General features: G+C 38.4%; 1 protein-coding gene across 4 annotated transcripts in view; it reads right to left on the bottom strand.

Annotated features, from left to right (window-relative positions):
* Positions 1 to 22,463, bottom strand: part of NKTR (natural killer cell triggering receptor) — a 51,082-nt gene that overhangs the window by 27,171 nt on the left and 1,448 nt on the right. For 2 of the 4 annotated variants that reach the window (XM_070728758.1, XM_070728757.1), the window contains exons 2-7: positions 21,842 to 21,935; positions 19,244 to 19,318; positions 16,028 to 16,135; positions 12,665 to 12,709; positions 10,544 to 10,631; positions 1,018 to 1,047 (exon numbers count right to left, since the gene is read on the bottom strand). In XM_070728758.1, coding sequence (XP_070584859.1) covers positions 1,018 to 1,047; positions 10,544 to 10,631; positions 12,665 to 12,709; positions 16,028 to 16,135; positions 19,244 to 19,318; positions 21,842 to 21,899 — 404 coding nt within the window. In that variant the 5' untranslated portion in view covers positions 21,900 to 21,935. Of the gene's footprint in view, positions 1 to 1,017; positions 1,048 to 10,543; positions 10,632 to 12,335; positions 12,364 to 12,664; positions 12,712 to 16,027; positions 16,136 to 19,243; positions 19,319 to 21,841; positions 21,936 to 22,463 lie in introns of those variants that run through there. The other 2 variants (XM_070728759.1, XM_070728760.1) reach the window with 2 other exon arrangements.

Here is a 22,463-nt window from a genome sequence, read left to right on the forward strand (position 1 = left end):
TCACTATTATGTTGTGAGCCGCCTGGAGTCTTCGGAGAGGGGCGGCATACAAATCTAATAAACTAAACTAATAAACTAAACTAGCTACCTTTAATTGTCTAAAAGACTTAAATTAAGTCCAACAGAGGAAACTATGTTTAGCCTCAAGGTAACCTATTTTTTGCTGTGGATGAAATTAACTCCCTCAGGTTGATTTTCCTTATTTGTGGCACTTAAAATGAAGACTCTGTTGTTTTCAACACACCCAAATGGCTCTCAGGAGTGACAGGACATGTTTAAAACAACATCTGCTATCCTGTGGATAATTGATGGAAACAGTGGGTTTAATAATTGTATCCTGCCAACTTCGAAACAAAGGATCTGAAATTAAATTAAACGAAGAATATTTATTTGAACTCAGGGCCATGGATGTCATACTTTGAAGTGGAGCCTTCATAGTGAGGCAGTTTATAAACCTAATCAATCCCAAACAAAGAACCCAATAAACATCAATATTACTTTATTAATTTAGATCTCACCTTTATTAATTTTACAAAGAACACATCATCCCCAAGATAGGTTTTAGGTATTTTTGAATCTTGTGCCTCCACCTTTCTCATTACTTACTTACTTACCTACCTACCTGCCTACCTACTTACTTTTGGTGATTGGTCCCAAATCATCCAGCTGGCTTTCATGCCTAAGGCAGAACTGGAACTCATGGTGATTGGACTAAAATCACCAAGCAGCTTTGATGACTAAGGCGGCAGAAGAACTCTCCGCCTCCTGGTGATTGGCCCTCTTGGCTTCTAACAAGATGCCTTAACCACTAGACCAACCTACTTTTTTTTGGATAGAAAGTTTTTCTCAAGTTGTTTTTCTCTCTAGCTGTCGTCCCCCACTCACCCATCTCCCCTAGGACAATACTTGCCATAAATTTGTAATAGGATGGCAAAAAGCTCAGGTTGAATACAGTCCTAGTTTTGTGAAGTTAAGACTGATGTGCAACTCTTAACGGGAAGTATAGGAAGATCTTACCTATCAAGGTGAGGAGCAGGCTTCGTAGTTCTGTTCAACATCAACATACACAAGAAGTTTATTGTTGTAGGGAAAAATCAGATTTGCAGTTGAAGTAGTAAAAAAGGTAGAATGGCAGGTAAAATTTAAAAAAAGGGAAGAAAAAACATACCAGTTAATTTTATAGATAACATTATTGGTACTAAATTCAGGAAATGCATCACTTTTTCTCATACACTACAATATAACGCTACACTCAAATTTCATTTTTGATTAAAATTAAATGCTTATAATGTAAGTAGTGTGTCTATTTTACTAACTAAACAAATAATCATGGATTCACTCACATTTGAAATACTCACAATTACAATCTTGATCTTGGCAACAGTATAGAATAGATTAGAGGCTGCAAATATGCACAAAATGTGCACAAAATCATATTATTTAAAGTAAAAATATATTAGGCACAAAATACAAAATAGTTTCAAACCAACTTGTCCTCCAATTGTTTTTCTAAATCAGCAAAGCCACATAGAAATCATTCATATCTTTGGAAAATTTATGTTACATCTGATGACTGACAAACTTTAAAGAGATTTTTATGTCTTTTTAGCAGCCTGTGTTTCAAGAACATAAAGCCATCCTTTGAGTGAGTGGGTGGCTACGGGATGATAATGTTAAATTGCAATCCCAAACAAAGTCAAAATATTAAGCTTATGGCATGGCAAACCCTGCAATTGTATACTTAGCTGCTGATAAATAAATTCCATCAAACTGACTGCAGATTTATTTGAAATATCATATATGATGGTTGTGGCTTTAAGAACCTTGTATCTCTCTGATTTTTCCTAAAATACAACAAACCTTTGAAACAAATACAATAGTCCAATATCTATTGACAATCTGCAAAGGAATTAGTGGGCCTTGAAAATAATCTGCCAATTTATTTGTTAGGAAAATGAATTGTTTTTCAAAGACAACATTGGGGCTAGCAACTAAATTATCAGGAAGTGTCCATTGAAGTTACCCCAGAAAATGCCTTTCTATTAATCAGCTATAAAGCAATATTACTGTCCTGGTGTATTTTTGCAAATGTTTGTTAAAATAATCTTTTTTTAATCTTTGGGGAAGAGGAAACAGATAAAGAAACAATCCAAATTACACATTATTATTGTATTTTCAATTTTTCAAGCAAAGTATCAATCATTTTATATACTTTTTTAAATCTAGGAACTCAGTAGCTATTCCCTGGGTCTTTTTAACTAGAGGGCTGTCTAATGAAAATAAGGCTGTACATTATACCCCAAGCACAGGTAATCCTCAACTTTCAGTCACAATTGAGCCCAAAATTTTAGTTGCTAAGTGAGACAGTTCAGTGAGTTTTGCCTCATTTTACAGCCAGTGCAGCTGTCATAAATATGAGTCAGTTTGCAGGAGTCAGTTTGCAGAATTTTGATCACATGGCCATGGAAACGCTATTTTCCAAAGTATTTCCCAAATCATTTTTCAGTACTGTTGCAATGCTGGCCACTAAATGAACTGTTGTTAAGTCGGGGATTTTCTGTACAGATAGTCCTCGAGAAACACCAGTTTCTGACCAAAAAACCCCCTAAATCACAGTCATGAAAGCTTGGGACCCAGTAAGCTAAATGGGAACTGGTTACCAGGCACCCAAAATGATGTGATTGGAGGATGGGCAGCTAAACTTATAGTAAGCTGTCATAAGTGGTTTTTTGGGATCTGTCATAACTTTGAAGAATGGCTAAGCAACCAGTCATAAGTCAAGGACTACCTGTTGCTGAATTGATATGTGCTTGCTAAAAATGCCAAACAGAATGTGTCTTACTACCAGAAACCCTCCAAGTACATTCACAATGTGAGACTCGTCAGCCACAAACTCTGACCTTTGTTGTTTGAAAATTTTACAAATATTTTTGCTCAGATTGCATTTTTCGATTGGGCTCTAAAAAGCTGTGCTGGCTTGGAGGCCTACCACCCCACCCACACAGGGTATCATATCTCAAGGCCTGCAGTCAATAAGGCCACTTACCTACTATTCCTCTCTGCAAAGATAGAAACATTAACAGAATTGTTTGCTGATCAGGTTAGCACAGGCAGGGCAGTCTCCACAGCCATTTGTCTTGAATGCTATAGGGCCGTGATGCCACCCCTTGGCACATGTGCCACAGGTGGCATGCGGAGTCATATCTGCCGGCATGCAAACTGTTGTCCTAGCCCAAGTCCGGGCGTGCTGATTTTCGGCCCAGGCAGAGGCTCTGGGAGAGCTTTTTCAACCTCCAATGAGCCTCCAGGATTTTTTGCCTTTCCCAGGCTCCAAGAAAGCCTCTGGAGCCTGGGGACAGCGAAAAACGGGCCTACTGGAAGTCGGGAAACAGGGGAGGGGAGAATCGTGCACTCATGCACAGAGGGTCATGGCAGTGGGGTGGGCACTGAATTAAGGGTGTGGACACATGCGCGCTTATGATAGCACGCTGCACTTTCGGCACCCAAGGGAAAAAAAGGTTTTCCATCAGTGCTATAGGGTTTCCTGCTTGAGCAGGAGGTTGGACAAAAGACTTCTCAAGTCCCTTTCTTTTTAACTCAGGGTAGGCAAAGTTGGCTCTTCTATGACATGTGGACTTCCAACTCCCGGAATTCCTGAGCTAGCACAATTGGCTCAGGAATTCTGGGAGTTGAAGTCCACAAATTATAGAAGAGCCAACTTTGCCTACAGCTGGTTTAACCCACCTGCCCTTGAGCCACAAAAACAGGCAAGGACCACCATCCAACTGCCCAGCATTTTAGCTCTAAAATGAATAAAGAACAGGGGGTCTATTGGGGCATTTGATTCGGGAAGCAAAAATGTGAAGATTAATTACCATTATTCTGTTGGAATAGCTTTACGTTTGCAGAGAAACGAGCATACAGAAGAGGGGGGGGGGGATCATTAGCACATATTCATGTGTTCCACACAGCAAAGAATATTTTAAAAGATGTGGAGCAGAAGTATTAAGCCTTACCTTGCTGGCAAGTGGCTGTTAAATGTGCTATTGCTATATAGCACTGGACCTAATTGCATAGGCTATATGTGCAGTGAACTTCATATGTATGAACAAAATAGGGAATTAAATATAGGGATACATATTAAATATTTGTAAATGAGGTCCATAAGCTGAAATGTTATTTCTGACCCAAGTATAGTGGTCGTAGGTCACTCAGCTCAGCTCCCTATTCTATAAAACAACCTGAATCTAGTGAGGACATGAACAGAATTGTGCAGTTTAAACTACAACCAACTGAACTGAAATCCTGAATTAGAAAAAAAATTCCAAGAGGTTAATTAGATTGAGAATCAGCATAACACCCCAGTTTTAAATGAAAGTATCCACAACAATTTTGAAATATTTTTTAATACTTTTCGTCATAAAGATACTTTGAATCATTGCCTTTATTCAAACACACAAAGCATTTTCAAAAAAACAGGGGAGAGAGAAAAAAAAGTTTGAACATTAATAGCAAGAATTCTTAACTACGCCTTACCTATTATCTTCCTCCAAAATGGAATTGTGTTATAAGCTCAAAACTTTGCAATTTTAGTATTACTGAAATACTGATTTCAAAATATGGATGTTGTTTAAACTGGTAGGTGGAAAACAACTTACTCAAACCTTTGTGTTTAATATTATTGAAATACTGATTTCAAAATATGAATATTATTTAAGTGGTGGGTATAAACCAACTATGATCATTTTAAGTAACTATTTCTTCCCTTGATAATCGTTTGCAAGAACACATCAACGACTGAACTAGGCATTCTTTAATTTTTCAAAGCCTTTTTTCCCCCTGGCTTTAAAGAAAAATGATTGAAAAATCATGTTTCAAAAATTTGAGATGAAACTGAAAAAAAATACTTCTATAATTAGTAATAATTTTTGCAGAGTTTATCCTGAAATAGGGCTTTAAAAGAACAGGGTTACTATAAAGAAGTCTCTCTCTCTTTCTCAACCCCAGGAAGAACACCACAAGATTCAATTCACATATGATCAGAAAAAAGACAAGAAAGAAAGAAAGTAAGAAAGAAAGAAGAAAATGAAACAGGAGTGGAAGGGAGAAGGAGAAAGAAGGAAAGCGAGAAAGAAAGAACACAGCCTTAGAGGAATGACACATTACCTTTGGAGCGCACGATGTAACACTGTTTCTGTAAATTTTACACAAAAATGGCAAGAAATAAATTGTAGTACAGTTCCAAACAAACTTGAGACTATGTTTAATAAAGCTTTTAAGTACTTTTTTTTGCGTTTCAGCTGAATGCAATTTTCTGTGTATGCAAAACCAAGGTCACTTTTTTTTAAAAAGAGCTCTAAATTTTCTTTATTTTTATCTTTGTTTAGGGTTCAGGGTTTATATCAGTAGAAACAAAATTTGTTACTACAAAAAATAAAATTCTCTGTCCAGCAAATCATGTGTCCTTTGCCTAGACTTGTTGCATGCAAGCTACGATGACATGTGTAAAGTTACTTGAGCAATTTGTTTGTTACAAAAAGATTACAAGTAGCCCTCGACCTATGGCCACAACTGAGCCCAACATTTCTGTTTTTAAGCAAGACAGTTGCTAAGTGAATTTTGCCCCATTTTACAACTTTCTTGCCATAATTTGTAAGCGAATCACTGTAAGATGCTAAATTAGTCACGAGATTGTTACGTGAATCTTGGCTTCCCTATTAACTTTGCTTGTCTGAAGGTTGCAAAAGGGGGATCACATGATGCAGGCAGCGATCTCCAACCTTGGCATCTTGTGGGTTTCAACTTCCAGAATTTCTCAGCCAGCAAAGCCAGGGGCATTGCAACCCTCATAAGTATGCCAAGTGTCTGAATTTGTGACCATGGGGATGCTGTAACTGTTGTAAGTGTGAAAAAAGGTCATGTCACTTTTTTCCCCAATACTATCCAAACTTCGAACAATCGCTACAGGTTCAATTGTTAAGTCGAGGGCTACCTGAAAGAATTTATAAAGACTATAAAAACACAGCAGCCTGTCCTCAGCAAGAGATGGTGGGAGGAAGAGAGGCACACATTTAAAATGCCCTTCCACAAATCAAAGCAATACATAAATAATGTTAAAGGCAGGAATTATCTGGGTTTCCAGCACGATCAGGAATAAGCCCTGTGTGGCAGGCAGGATAAATCCTGGTGATGTTTTGGCTTGTTAACAGGCCGGAAGAAAATCAGTAATGTAAAGCTTTCGACCCACATATAAATGCCAATGAGATCAGAAATCATAGGGTTATAATAAATGCAGGCGTGTTACCCTTCTTTTCACAAATCGGGATAATCGCTGGGATTAGTAAGTGAAAGATCTGGTTTTACACAGGTCTAGCGTGGTTTGAATGTAGAATGCTTCAACAGTTTGATTCATGTTTCGTTTCTACCTATCAGCAGAGTCCCACAGCGCTTATACTTAAAAAGCAATTTATGACACAAAAAATTAAGATTAATGTTGTAAGAAAATTATGAAAAGAGCCACATATTTTTTTTTGCAACTTTTTCAAGAATTGAAATAATCCTAAGCACGTGCAGTTCAACAAACTTTGAATTCCATCAATTTTTAGAATTTCCCCCCACCCTCCGGGAACTTAAAACAGAAAAGTAACAAAGAAAAAGCTTTTAAATATATATCCTAGGTAGAATAATCAAAAACTTCAATTCTGTCGCTCTCTCCATCCCCCCACCCCATCCCTCCTAGTCATATTAGAGAAAGATGAAAAACTGTTCCAAAATATTTACAACTGAAAAAGAAAATATTCAATGAAGCATTTCAACCAAACCCTGCCCCCCATTTGTCTCCAGTACAAATGTTAATATTTAGGATGGGGGCAAAGAAGATATGTCAGCAGCACAAAAAAAATCACTGTCTTCTAAGCCGATTTCATCACCTATTTTATCACCAGTAACTGAGTTTCAACATGCTTGGGATAAACACATGTCCATCACCCAACAAAAATTTAATAATAATAATAATAATAATAATAATAATAATAATAATAATAATAATGATGATAATATAAAAAGTAAAGAAATAAATGAAATTAAAAGTGAAACAAAAACACACAAAAAACCTCTCAAATGGATCACTGGGTCTTTTTTCTGCCATCAAGTTATCTATGAGCTACTTTCCTGGCTCCAGAAAAGCTGTTCTAAGCGCTGCATTGCATCATAACGTATTTCTTACATTACAACTTATTTCAAACTCTATTCCTCCTCAATTTGTTTCACAGATTGATAGGGTGTCCTAAAAATTCAATCCACAAGTGGAAATACTGATTCTTCCTTGCAATATTATTTAAGCCCTTCTCTATGAAGTCTTGGAGCACCTCAAGACTTTGCTCAGGTGGGTGAACACCTGATCGACTCTTTAAATTTCAGCCACTGATAAACATTTATCATTAAACACTTTTGATCACAATGGGGGCATCTTTTTTTTTTTTTTTTGCTAAGCAAGGCAGTCGTTAATTGAGTTGTGCCCCATTTTACAAACTTTCTTGCCACAGTTGTTATGCGAATCATTGCAATTGTTAAGTTACTGTTATGATTGCTAAGTGAACCTGGTTTTTCTCATTGGCTTGTCAGGTTGTAAAAGGGGGTCACCTGAAGCACTGCAACTGTCATAAGTACATGTCAGTTGCCAAAAGCCCAAATTCCGATCATGTGACCAGTGAAATGCTGCAACGGTCGTTAAATTTAAAAATGGTCACTTTTTACAGTGCCACCGTAATTTCAAATGATTGCTAAATAAATGGTTATAAGTCAACGACTACCTATACTGTACTTTGCAAGGGACAGAAGCTATATCTTCCTTTTATGCAGAAAAGCAAAAAGAAAACTTATTGAACCTGTAATGTTGCACTTGAGTTTGAAAACAAATTAAAAGTTTCTCATGGTAGAACATAATTATCTTACATCAGCTGCATTTTCACTTATTTAGCCTTTTTTCCACCAAATAAATATTAATTATTAACAACTATAATTATATTATATTAATTATTGAAGTGGGAATATCTACCTCACTTGAATTCAGAGTACTGTACAATAAACTTATAGTAAACTTAAACTTATAGTAAGCAGGACTGTATAGGATTTAAAGTTATACCATAGGATAAGTTGCTGGCATCACATTTTATAGCTAAAAAGTAAATCTATAATATGTTTTCTAAATTGTAAGCAGTATAGTGTCACCCTGTAAGGGAGACGGGAGCTATAAACAATTAATAAATAAATAATCAGCTATATTAATCAAGTGCTCTTGTAAATATTGCCATGTAATATTAAATAAACTTTATAGTCCATTAGCAGCTTCATGATCCATGTGTTAGCAATTGTACTTTTGAAACTGGAAAGAAGTATGGAAGAGCGAACAAATTACTTTTATTTTCTACTATATGTCTAATCCATGCCAATCTCAAGCATAAGGGAAAGCATCTGTCTGCCAAACTAGACCACAGAAATCTCTATAAACCTGCATTACCTTCCTAATGAGATAAAAGTTATTTCCAATTTTATACTGGTTTTCCATTTTGGGGACATTCCTTAGGAAGCAAGCTATATATATCTCTCTTATCTGAACATTATTCAATAATGGCAGAGACCTCTTTTCAATTTAATCTTCTAGCGAAGTGATCCTTTTAAGAAAATAATGAAGCACCATTCATTCTTATCAAGAAAGATGGCAAACTTGAGGGGGGAAACATCACATATAGCAACCAGGACAGTAATTCTATTTAAACATGCTTGAAATCAGTAACAACCAAAATTCATCAAATATCAAAAATCCAAGTTGTCTTGTCACAAACACAAATGCATTGAATACAGCTTGTGTTTTTGTAAATGCTAATACTGGAATATAGGTGGAGGAATAGAAAAAGAGAAAATGTTGAACCAGAGATTCTAATAAAATCCAGCAAAATCATTTGGAGTACAGCAGGTTACATTCACTTCAACAGGTGCCTCTTGCTAACAAAATTAAAAATCTGGAATAGGTTTTGTAACCAAATTCCTGAAGTATATAATTCTGCCACTTCAGATTTTCAAAGGGGCAGAAAATGCGAGCAAAAATTAATATGAAGTCTTCACAACAAGTGTTAAAATTACATTGCACCTATCTGTAAATTAACAGTGGTCAGAATCAATTTTTATTATACAGGCAGTCTTTGAATTACAACCATAATTGAACCTGCAATTACGGTTGAAAATAATTAGTTGTAGGTCAGGCATCATATGACTAGGTATGAAATTATAAGAGGCTTTTTCATTAAGCAAATGCTGTATTCGTTAAGTGAATCCATTTTCACCCAAGGGGTGGTTTTTGCCAAAAACCAGAAGATGTTAGAAACTGGCAAAAATGTGTAGAAAAGTAGTCACATGACCATGGGTTGCTGCAAAGAGCCATAAATAAGTAAGCTGGTTGCCAAGCATTCAAAATACATTCATGTGACATGGTGTGTTTTGTGTATATGCCTGTCATAAATCCAAAACTGAATTTTAAGTAGCTATGGGAGGCTCTATCATCAATAGCATTTAGAATTTAGAGTTATATACCGCTTCAGTGCTTATACTGCTCTCTCTGAAGCGGTTTACAGAATCAGCATATTGCCCCCAACTATTAAGTCACCAGCTGTAAGTTGAGGGCTCCCTGGAGGTGACTATATAAGTAAGTTCTCAACTTATGACCACAACTGAGCCCAAAATTTCCATTACTAACCAAGACAATTAAGATACATTTTGCCCATCTTATTATTTTTATTGCCATAGCTGTTAAGTGAATCACTGTTAAATAAATGTGGCTTCCCCACTGACTTGGTTGGCTGCATCAATTGTCAAGCATCCAAATTTTGATTACATGACTGTGGAGATACTGGAATGGCCGTAAGTGTTAAAAACGGTCATAGATCACTTTTCTCAGTGTTTTTGAAGTGTCCCTAAATAAATGGTTGTTTCGTGGACCACCTGTATTTTCTATCAGACCAATTTCAAGCATATTCAAGAGGTTTGTCTCCCTGGAATTAGTGCATGTCTAAAAGATGGCTGTGTCCCATTCACAAAATTAAGAGGGCCACCATCTGCCCCCTTGCATGTGTTAAAAGAAAATATATGTGATCTCTCTACCCAAACCATCTCTACGCGCCTTTGGGGTCCGCGAATTGATGGGAGATAAAAGGCTACAAATTCACTGCCTTCAGGAAAGAAAGTGTCTGAAATCAGCTTTTCAGAATCTGAGATTTGATACTGGCCTTGAGGGATTTTTTTTGTAAGAGAACATGAATAATAAATAATTCAAGATAATGCCTTTATATTCTGGCAGGGACCATGCAAAGCTAGTGAATTTAAAATCAGCTCTGTAACTAGAAAACCAAATAATTGCCTTTCATTGCCGAAAAGCAGAAACTTGCCTTTCAGTTCCTGTCCTTTTATAAATATTTTGGCAAAAATATCTTTCTTATGAGCAGTGTTTGCGTTTTTAAGAAAATGCAACTTTCAAATGAAGTTTACTTACATGAAAAACTGGGAACCATTCGTATGCTTCCCTCTGTTTGCCATTGATAAAAGAAAGGCTCGGTCGTGTTTCAAAATAAAGTTTTCATCTGTGTTGAAAGAGGAGACAAAGCAGAGACAAGTCAGCCTCCCCCTGGCATTTAGACCCTTTCCAAGTATCAATCATGAAGAATTATCCCATTATGCAGTAAAAACTCAAAAACAATCTATGCCATTAGAAAGACAGTTGGCACGCAAGCAATCGTTGAGCAGCCTTTAATCGAGAATATTCCAAAGTTTCGGTATTGCAAGCCACTTTACCATTTCGTTAAGCGCTTTTCTGGGGTCTCTGACTGTTCTTCCATACTGCAGAGATTTCTTCAGCCCTGCTATTGAAACATGTTTCCTCTGGGTTGCACAATGAGTAGATCACATGCAGTTCCATGAAACTATGGTACTATACATCCCTTTGGTAAAACCATCGACTAACCACAGTTAAGACAGAACTTTCATCTCAGTGAACATTTCCATGAAATAAGAGCTCTAGGGAAGTTCAAATTTCCTTTGTGAAAAGACAATATGCCTTGGGCTATTATTTTTTTAAACTGTGTAGATGGGTCTAGAACTTCTTCAGCCAGCTACTGTGAATTCTGGCAGCTGAAGCCCACATATCTTAGCTTTGCCAAAGTTGACACTAGTGTATTGTCAACACTAGTGTAGATACTTCCTTAATGTTAATCAACTGGCAATAAGGTAAGAACAATTCCAAATCATTTTCTCCAGGAATCTATAGGCTAAGAATCACCAGCATGCAATATAATTGGATTTGATCAGAAGACACAGAATCCTCTACAACAAAAAGCCTGATCTTTGACTCCTTCAAAAAAATAATTTAATTATGTGGCTTTCTGATGCTCTCTTGAGCTTGTAGTTTTCTGCTGGACATTACATGACCCAACTCAGTAACATCATGAATGCTAGAAGCTAGAAGTCCACTCCCTTCTAGCACTGATGTTACCTAGTTGGGTCAGAAAACATTTCCACCAAGCCCAGAGAGCACCAGGCATCCCACAGTCCAAACCTGAGTTATAAATGTTCTATCAATAATTAAATTTGTTTCTTAAGCTAATTCTCAATTAAAACAACACAGCCATCCACAAAACGAGAACACCATATAGGTTTCTTTCAGTTTCATTGCAGAAAAATCTCATTTTATAACATGCTATTCTGATGATGATTAGAAAATCTATTGCCAGCTTTAATTGAATTTTATTGGAAGCCATAATTGTACAGTACCAGAACAGTCATACTTACCCAGTTCAAAATCTTAGAAGAAAAGAACCAAAAACCTTTTACAATATAGATTGGCAAAAGAACAGAAGAATAATTGTTGTGGTATTCTATGATTATACTTTTATTTAGAGTGTAATTTTATACAAAGCAGCTCATTTAGAAAAGGTTATTCTCTTCTATCTAAGCATGTTCAGGGACCAACCATACAAGAACAACTGTTTGGTATCTAATTTATAATTCAACACTTTTAAAACATGCCCCAAATAATTGAGAAGACACATACAAACCTCGAAAAGGGCAGGGAAAGGGAAGGGGAGCACCTGAGTTGGAAGACAAGTAGGTGACATCCCAAGGACGTCTTGTTCCAAATCGAAGGCCATCTTGGGCCTCTCAAATCTATTTTGAGGTTCATCTCCAAAGCTACACGGACCCAGCCACAAATTCATTAACAGCTGACCAGAGATTTATTAGGAAGGGTGCAGGGGAACAGTTTGAATTTGTGTTGAGCTTTTATGTCTTACCTTTTCATTTTGCAAAAGATCACATTCTCTATAAACAAAAGAATATGTTGACAGTTTTAGGCAGGAAGACAGGAGTTGGCATGAATCAAGTTGGCTAGCCTCCATGCTGAAGTCAAGTTTTAACCACTACAATTGCCGCCATAAACGTTGACTGTTAACGCTAAAATTTACAGTCTTAAGAATTTTAAAACTCTCATGCACACAGAAAATATCCATGCAATATTATACCTTCATGCAAGAGGAGCTATATAAACCTGGTTATGAAAAGCTGAAATTGGAATTTGCAAAGCTGAAGCCACTGAGGTTTAAAATAACTGCTTGAAGCTTACCTTTAAAATATCCGCCGTAAATAGATTCGCCCCCTTTTCCGTTACCTAGCATTAAGGAGGTAGAATGTTAAATCCTGGAAAATGCCACTAAATTTAATTAGCCGCATAACATGTTTACCATATGAAATTGGCAGAGAGGTCTGTGAGATTCCTTATTTTAAAATACAGATAAGTTGCAATTACAGGTAGTCCTTTACTTTCAACCACAATTGAGCCCAAAGTTTCTGTCAGTAAGCGCGACAGTTGTGAGTTTTGCCCATTTTATGACTTTTCTTGTCAGTTATTAAATGGGTCACTGCAGCTGACTCATCACAGTTGTTAAGTGAATCTGGCTTATGTAGTGACTCTGCTTTTCAGAAGGTTGCCAGAGTGGATCACATGACCCCGGGAAACTGCAACTGTCATAAATATGAGTCAGTTGCCAAGCACCCAAATACTGATCACATGACCACCGGGATGTTGCAGCAGCCATGGGAAAAATAGTCACAAGCCATTTTTACAGTGCTATTGTAACTTTGAATGGTCACTAAACAAACTGTTATTAGCCGAGGACTACTTATAGCACTAAATAATTTAACTAGTCACATAACATGTTTATCAAAGAATTGGCAGTAGGCGCTGTGAGATTCCTAATTTTAAATTACAGGTAATTCGTAACTAAGATAGTTGAGGGCAGGTCATAACAGGTACACTTTAGATTGGACAGCAGGTACAGATAAATCCTCAATAAATGACCGTAACAGAGCATGTACATTAGCAGAAACTTGCCAGAGCCAACTCACCAGTCAACTCGCCGTTTTGGGACAATTCCATTCAATTATTTTTAATAAATAAATAAATAAATTTTTGCCATTCACATTTCATTCTGTCTCTCCTTTTGTATCCTTTAATTATTTTGTTCCACCATTTCTTTGACATTAGTGTAACTCTTACTAACTTACTTATTTATTGAATTTATATGCCCCCCCCCTTGCCCCACAGTGAGTTGTCCTCTGGTGAAGTGGCGATGGGTGAGTTGGCTGCAGCAAAATGTCACAGACACACATTAGGGTCTCTAGTTTGTTGTGGTGGTTATAAGCGAGAATACTGTGGCCATTAAGTGGATGTGGCAGTCATAAGCATGAGATCGCTGTTTGTGATGAGCAGAGTCTGGCTGGTTTTCTACAAAATTGTTCTAACATGCTGTGACTGTGGGATGCTGCCTTGAGGGGGGAGGGGGTGTTTGTGTTGCAATCATGTGATTGCTGGACAACTGGAACTTAGGATATGGATCCTAGGTCCCTCTTTTCAGTTAGGTTATAACTCTGAATGTGATTTATAAGAACTCTGGTGGTGCAGGGGTTAGAATGCAGTATTGCAGGAGTTCAACCCTGACAGGGCTCAAGGTGGACTCAGCTTTCCATTCATAAGAGGTCAGTAAAATGAGGACCTAGATTGTTGGGGTCAATAGGCTGACATTGGTAAACTGCTTAGAGCAATGGTTCTCAAAGTGGATGGTATGACTTTGGACGGGTTCTAAGAGGCAGGGGGGGGGTGCTAAAAGGCCACGTGGAAGACAGGAAAGCAAGTTGGGGCAGTGGAGAAGAGAGGTAGCAGCCCAGTTCCTTCCCCATAGCCCTGCCATGCTTGGCGGCCTTTCCCAGCAGTTCTATGCCTGCTTGGATCATCCTGCAAAGGGCCTCTCCTTACAGGATGATCCAAAGATTGCGGAGAGGATGCTGCAGAAAAAACTGCTTTCCCCTGTGCCAGCTCCACAGCGCTTGAGGGTCCGAAGCAGCCCAATGACTTCCCACCTGACCACCTGCCTGCTCTCTTTGCGGATCAGCCCAGCCAGCCAACAGCACCACTCTGGGAACTCGGCCCGCAATGCCGGGTTGGAAGTCAGAGTGGCATGTCCTGTGGAGCCAGCACGGGAGGAAGGAGGCCTTTTCTACAGCATCCCTCTCCCCTCTTTAGATTGCTCTGCCTTTGCAGAAATGGAACAGGCTGTTTGTACGGAAGATTGGCTGAGGGGGGAGTGCGCGGCCCTCTGAGATGGAGAGCAGGGCAAGAGAAGGCACAATAAGCAGCGCTTCCTGGCACTGCTCAACTGCACTTCCTCCAGCCCATCCTCCCCACAGCACCCTGAACGAAGCCTTCTTTGCCGGATGCTGATGCACCGGCAGTTCTGCCTGCCACCACGTCATGTGAACTTCCCAGGAGAAGGCCAGAGATGCCAAGCACCTGATTTTTAATCATGTGACCATGGGGATGCTGTAATGGTCGGGTGAAAAATGATCATAGGTCACGTTTTTTCCAGGGCTGATATAACTTTGAGCCAGTCACTAAGCAAACTATTGTAAGTTGAGGATTACCTGTACAGCTGGTCCCTGACGGTCATCTTGTGATCAAAGTACAGTGAACCAACCCAAAAGCTACTGACAACCCACTGCAGCACCATACTAGTTGTTCCCCATACAACCAACCACAGAAATGCTGTAGTGACAACCCACCACCACAACTATCCCCTAAAAAACCCCCACAGGTCTTGAGGCTGTTTCCCACACAATGTCCTCCTTCCTCCCTTCTGACAATCACCAGAACTCAGATCAGGAAAGAAGGGCAGTCTGCTCTGTTGCTGGGCTACGTGGCACGATCCTGGAAGCGGACACCATTTTCTGAGAGGCCACACTGAATTATGGTTGCTCAGAAAATGGGGGTCATTTCCAGGATTGTACTATATGGCTCATCCAGAGTGGCTTGCTCTGCCTCCTTCATCTGAGCTCTCAAGGGATAAGCGCACAACGGATGATGCCGGGTAAGGGTATTGGACTCAATGAGATGGGAAGGACCCCCCAAGGAGCAGGAAGCAGGGCATAGGCTGCCTGGGGGGATTGGGGGATGTAAGGGGCAGGGTTTAGGCTGCATTTAATGACTGGATTGGGAAAGTCACAAGTGAAACGGATCGCATGGAATGCTCCACTTGCAACTATAAAGAGCAGGCTCCAACAGTTCACAACCAAAGAGAAAATAATAACAACAACAACAATAACAACTATTCAGGATAAATTTTAGAGTCAGAGGAGGATAGCATTTATCGTACATAAAATTCTAATTAGAATGTCTTTTAAAAAAGCTAATAGTTTTATTCCAGATATGATAGAATATATTCTTAAAGTTATTCTTATAATGTAATGAGAGCTAAATGCATATCCAAACTATTTTTTCTGTAGATATTTTTTATTGTAGATATTTAAATACTGTATATTCAAACACCTCTCTTTTCTTTTACAGGCAACTGATGAATTTGGCAACCTTTTAATTACAATGGAAACCTCTCTTCTAATTTGGGGTGATGGATTAAGGTAAGGTCGTTTCATCTACCTTCACTAAAGTCTCCGCCTTGAATTATGAAGCTTTTAACCACGCGATGGAAAGTCGAACCTTTGTAGCAAAGCTTTTTTCCAGTTGTTTTCCCAATTCCCTTTTCACCTACAAGGAGGAAATATATGTAAGCTCTCAGCAGTGTTACAAACCACGATATTGCAACTTGGTCTCATGTCACTTAACGCCATAGGTGGTGACAACGCCACAAGTGTGTTCAGTTGTATGTACTGTACATAGCTGCACAAACATGACTTCTAAGTAACTATCTACACTCATTCAGCAGAGCTTCTGTTCCAAATGGAAGACACTACTACCACGAGCTAAACTCAGAAGGAAGCCATTTTTAACTGCCAATTAAGACTTCCTTAAAATAGCAGGATGAAGGTCTATGGAGAATCTCAGTCATCCAGGTCATGGTTGTTCCAAAGGTGCTTTTTCAAAAAGCAGCTGGAGTTTCTGGTTTTGCTTTGAAGACATTTTGCTTCCCATTCAAGAAGCTTCTTCAGTTCTCACTGAATGGCAGAGAAAGGAATAATTTATATTCTTACAGTCCTTTCAGCAATTCCAAGAAGGTTCTACACCCATTTGCACCATTCAGAGGTAAATCCCCAAGCAACAGCTTTCTAAGGACCAGATGACTACAATGAATACAAATCTTTCCATTCTCCAGCATTCATTCAGAACTGAAAAAGTTTCTTGGATGAAAAGTTACATATCTTCAAGGAAAAACAAAGTCCAGTCACTTTTTGAAAAAGTACCTTTGGGCTAGCAGGATGAAGTTTTGTCCAGAGATTAAACTACACGTGTTCACTGTTATCAAGTCGTAGCTGGATGCTTTGGCAATGCTTTTTTCCCCCTTTAATGAGGATTTCACAATATAGAAATGTTTAGTACAGAGAAATGTGCTTGGAGTTGCCTTGAATGGTGAAATATATTTGATACTATTGGCACTGACAAAATCACTATTGGTCAACTGCAAAATGCAGCTTTATTTGGAACAGCTGACATCCTGCGACAATACCTTTAACACCATCAAACACCCACATCTGCCTATTCTGGGTCCTTCGGAAGGACTCGATAGGTGGACAAAAAGGCCCGATCCAGCTGATTGTGTGACTAACAATAATAGCAACAATGGTTAAAAAGGATACAAGTGGTCCTTGACCTCAATTGGGACCAGAAACTCTGTTACTAAGCAAGGCTTAGTGTTATTATTTATTTATTTGTTTATTTCAACTTCTATGCTGCCCAATCACAAAGGACTCAGTGAGCTGCAGCCAATTTTTGCCAAGGTTGTTAAACAAACCACTGCAGTTGTAAAGCAAATTACACACCATTAAGCGAGTCTGGCTTCTCCATGGGCTTTGCTTGTCAGAAGCTGGTTGGCAAGGCTGCAAATGGCCATCACTTGACTTCGAGGTGATACAACCGTTATAAATACATGCTGGTTGCCAAGTGCCCAAATTTTGACCAATTGACAGGGGGCAATGTTGTGCCAGTTTTTAAGTGTGAGAACCAGTTGTTACCGTAAGTTCAGTTTTTTCAGTGCCCTTGTAACTTTGAACAGCCAGTAAAAGTATGATTACAATTCAAGGACCCCACAAACAACTTAGCTTTTCCCATACTAGCCCTCCCAATGTCTTTAAAGTTTAATGTCACTGATAAGATACTGGTCAGGTCAACCTGATTTAGCTGTTGTTAATCATAGTTTCCCACTGGCTGGTTGCTTTTCTCTAGGACTGGACTAGGGAAAAAAGATTGACCCAATATAGATGAAATGTTGAAATTCTTGGGAGTACATAAAATTCCGGGCTGCCTTGAGCACTGGTACAGAAAAATCTACCCACAGCCAATACTGCAGTACAGCTCAACTCTGTAATTTTCAGAGATACTCTGTATCAACTATAATTCTGCAAAAATAACATTTAGGTATAATGTTGTAACATTTAGACTCCATTTTTATCCCTTTGTTCTAGCTCAATGGAAGAGAACAGACAGTTCTCGACATACAACAACTGAGCTCAACATTTCTATGGTTAAGCGAGAAACCTGTGGGTTTTGTCACCCTTTTATCATATTTTTTTACTGACTGCTGGTAAATGAATCATTGCAGTTGTTAATCTTCACATGATAGTTGTTAAGTGAATCGAATCTGGCTTCCCCGCTGACTTTGCTTGTTGGAAGGTAGCAAGAGGATCATGTGATCCCAGGACACTGCAACCATCACAAATATAAATCAGTTGCCGAGCATTTCAATTTTGATCATGTGACCATGGGGATGCAGTAAAATTATCATGTCACATTTTTCATTGGAGTTGTAACTTCGAATGGTCCCTAAACACAGTTGTAAGTCGAGGACTATCTGTATATGGTTCCACTTTTAGAGCAGGCTTCAGTCAGCGATCCCTCGAGTATCGCGAGGGTTACGTTCCAAGACCCCTCGCGATACTCGATTTTTCGCAATATAGTGGTGCGGAAGTAAAAACACCATCTGCGCATGCGCGCCCTTTTTCCATGGCCGCGCATGCGCAGATGGTGGAGTTTGCGTGGGCGGCGGGGAAGACCCAGGGAAGGTTTCTTCGTCCGCCCAGCAGCTGATCTGCTCGGCAGCGCCGCAGCAGCAAGGAGCCGAAGATCCGGGTTTCCCCGCCGCCCACGCAAAGGGGAAACCCCGATCTTCGGCTCCTCGCTGCTGCCCGCCCGCCCCGCCGCTCGCCCGCCCGCCCGCCGCTCGAGAGCAAGAGGGGGAGAGATAGAGAAAGAGAGAGAAGGAAAGAAAGAGATGAGAGAGGGAGGAAGAGAGTGTGAGAGAGGAAGAAGCAAGATAGAGAAAGAGAGAGAGAAAGAAAGATGAGAAAGGAAGAGAGTGACGTCATCGGGTGGGAAAAATCGCGGTATAGCGTTTCGCGAAGATCGAGATCGCGAAGATCGAGGGATCACTGTATTCCCAAAAGACATTTCCAAAACAGGGATCCTCCAATAAGCATCTCATGCCCTCAGGGAAATTCACATTTGTTACTCAGTAGGAACAGACTTGAAAAAAGGAATCTGCGTGTTACATATTTTTTTTAATCTGCTAGGCACAATTTCTGGCATGCAAGGGAAAAAAAGGCAGCCAGACCTTGTGCTTCTTTTCCAAGTGGCTCTACAGATAAGTCACGCTACATAATTACAATAAAATTATAACCATTCACAACTTTTAACAAGACGTACCTGTGCATAGACAAAGGAAGTTTTTGCAAGTCCTTGGACATACATCAGAGAAAAGCTGAAATATGATACGACCAACTGGAATATAAATTAACATTTAATTACATTCCATTTTTACCTGCAAAGCCTCTTGTGGCTTTTTTACAATTGTCTTATGGATTCAAACTGTGGAAATTAAACCTTTCTCATTTTTCAATTTAAATGAATTGCCAATCAACTTTATCTGCTTGCCCTTTCTCAAAATCACACGTATCTTATAGAAACAACAACAGTTTTACAGTAAAGAGAGGAAAAACAAGTGAAAGCCACAGCCAGAGTACTTAGAAGTGCTTTGGGATCACTTTCATTTTCCACAAATGACCAGGTTAAGTATTTTTATGTGCTCTAATTATAATCCTAGTCCAAAAATAACAATTTTATAACAGGTCGGAGCAAGTAAGTGACAGTGAGAATTTTTAGAGCAAAAACAAAAAAAAGGAATCTTGGTTAGGACCTATTTTCCAATCCCTACACATAAGTATGTGTGTGTATATGTATGTGACTTATACACATACTCAAACACAAAATATGTACAAAAACTGGTCATAATTCACTTTTTTCAGTGCCATTATAATTTGAAGGATAATTAAATGAGTGGTTGTTAAGTCAAGCATTACTTGTAAAGTGACAAGTTTAGTCTTTTGACAACAGGCATGGAGTACAATACAGTATCTAGCTGTCTTTATCATTTGTATAAGTAACTCAAAGCAGCAAACATACCTAATACTCCTCCCTCTGTAACTCTGTGAGGTGGGTTTGACTGAGAGAAAGGCCCAAAGTAAAAATAGAATTCACCATCTTCTGGTAATTGGCCCAAAGTCATACAGTCTGCAGTCATGGTTGGGACTACAACTCTCAGTCTCCCAGTTTCTAGCATGTGCCTTAAGCACCAGACCAAATATTGCTTCTATTGTGTATTGTTTTGTTTCTCTGTGGGGGGTTTTTGGTATAAGATCCCTCTAGTCACTGTGTGCGATGAGAAGCTATTCTTAATCTAAATTATTCCGATACTTTCAGCTAAAAGGAGTAAGGTTCACAAAGTAATACAAAGAATCATATTTTCATGTTGTTTATCTAAAAGAAAGTGATAACATTTCTGTTTTGTAAATGTGTTTTATATATTCATTTATTGAATAATGAAACACATTTACCAAAAAGAAAAAGTAACACAAAATATGCTTCTTTGTATAACAATGTAATTTACTTACCCCTTTTAGCTGAAATTATGGGAACCAAAATTTTAGAATACAAAACAATCTGGACTCATTTTAATTGGTTCTAAGCGGTTTTCCTCCACTTAAACATTCAAAGCAGATTGATATATATATTATTTATTAGATTTGTATGCCGCCCTTCTGAGAATAAAAAGCAATTTTATTTCTAAAAACTAACTATAAACCTGAAAGCAACACATCAAGAAATTATCCAGTGACTGCAGAATAGAAATAGTAAAAGTAGGACAAGAGGGGGGGGGGTGTTGGGGGGGGTGTTACAGTAGAGCTTTCCAAACTTAGAAACACTTGGACACATCCCATGTTCTACGTATTTGGAACTGGAATAAAGACATCCACTTCTAAATTTGTAAGAAATATTTATTATCAGAAAATATATTGAATAGAATAGAATAGGGTTATTTATTGGCCAAGTGTGATTGGACACACAAGGAATTTGTCTTTAATGCATATGCTCTCAGTGTACATAGAGAAAATATATATTTGTCAAGAATCATGAGGTACAAGACAATGATAGTCATAGGGTACAAATAAGTACAAATAATAATGTCACTTTTTTCCTAGTTATTGGATACCAGGGTGATCTGGCTACAACAGCTGCCACCTTATTCATTTTCAGGCTTCATCTGGCTGATCTCACTCATTTATACAATAATAATAATCAGGAACTAAATCAAAATCTAGCAGTGCCATTGTTTTGTTGTATGCAATCAATTCCGATTTATTTGTCGAAATAACAAAAAACTATAAAAGACCAGACAAGCACATATGTCATCATGATGAATATTAAAATAATAGAACTGGAATGGAATTTAGAGGTCTTCTAGTCCAATTCCCTTCTCAAGCAGGACACTCTATACCATTCAAGTGGCTGTCCAGTGTCTTTTTAAAGCCTACCGTGCTTACACAATTTCAGAGGCAAGGTATTCCCCTGATTAATTTTTCTATTAGGAAAGGTCTCCTTAGTTCTACATTGCTTCACTGCTAGATTGGTTTCCATCCATTGTTTCTTGTTTTGCCTTCTGGTGCTTTAGAAAATAGGCTGACCTCTCTTCTTTATGATAGCCCTTCAAATATTGAATGCTGCTATCATGTCACCCCTAGTCCTTCTTTTCACTTCGCATTGCTACTCCGAAATACTCTTTGACCATGTATAAAAATAGCATATGACCATTAAAATTCAATTGCTGACAGGGATACAAAAGGGGGCCATAAATAAAATCTAATTAATAAGAAGAATTGATCTCCACAAGCATGAGCTCTAAGGTATCACAATAACTTGGATTCTTTTCAGAAAAAAAGAAAGATTAATATAGCCCTGAGACTTTACCTGGTTCTCGATTAATTTCAATATCAAAGAAGCACTGGGGACGATCCTGTGCCCCCATGGTAGCACAATGTCCTAATGCCCACTTCTTTACCACCTTCAGGGAAACAGAAGCATATCAAAATGTAAATATTGGCTGAATCTTACAGGCATACAGAAGACTATTTATATGACGAAAAATGCTCCACCCATATCATAAAAGCAACCAATAAAATCAAGTACCAAGATCTTCACGTGATTCAAAAGAAATTATAATTGTTATTGACACTGGGGGTTTATTACAGGTAGTCCTTGACATATGTGACTTAGACCTAGACTAACTTTATTTTCACTTCAAGTGTAACTAATCGACATACATTAAAATGAAACTTTGTTGCATACAGCTCTCTAAAGCTCTTCACCTCCAATTTACACTACATAAACATGACAAAATAAATAAATACAAAACTATGCATATATCCACATATACTATATGACTCAGAGAAACAAAGAGTCTAGTTTGGACATGGCGAGAGAAACAAATCTTGCCCAAGTTTTCCAGACGGGTGGCACAGGGAACAAAGTCATTACAGACTCTGGTAGCCCTTGCTAGAAATACTTTGAAACCCACTCCCAGAGGGGAACA

This window comes from Erythrolamprus reginae, chromosome Z (assembly GCF_031021105.1).
Source record: "Erythrolamprus reginae isolate rEryReg1 chromosome Z, rEryReg1.hap1, whole genome shotgun sequence".
In the NCBI taxonomy this organism is placed as follows: domain Eukaryota; kingdom Metazoa; phylum Chordata; class Lepidosauria; order Squamata; family Dipsadidae; genus Erythrolamprus; species Erythrolamprus reginae.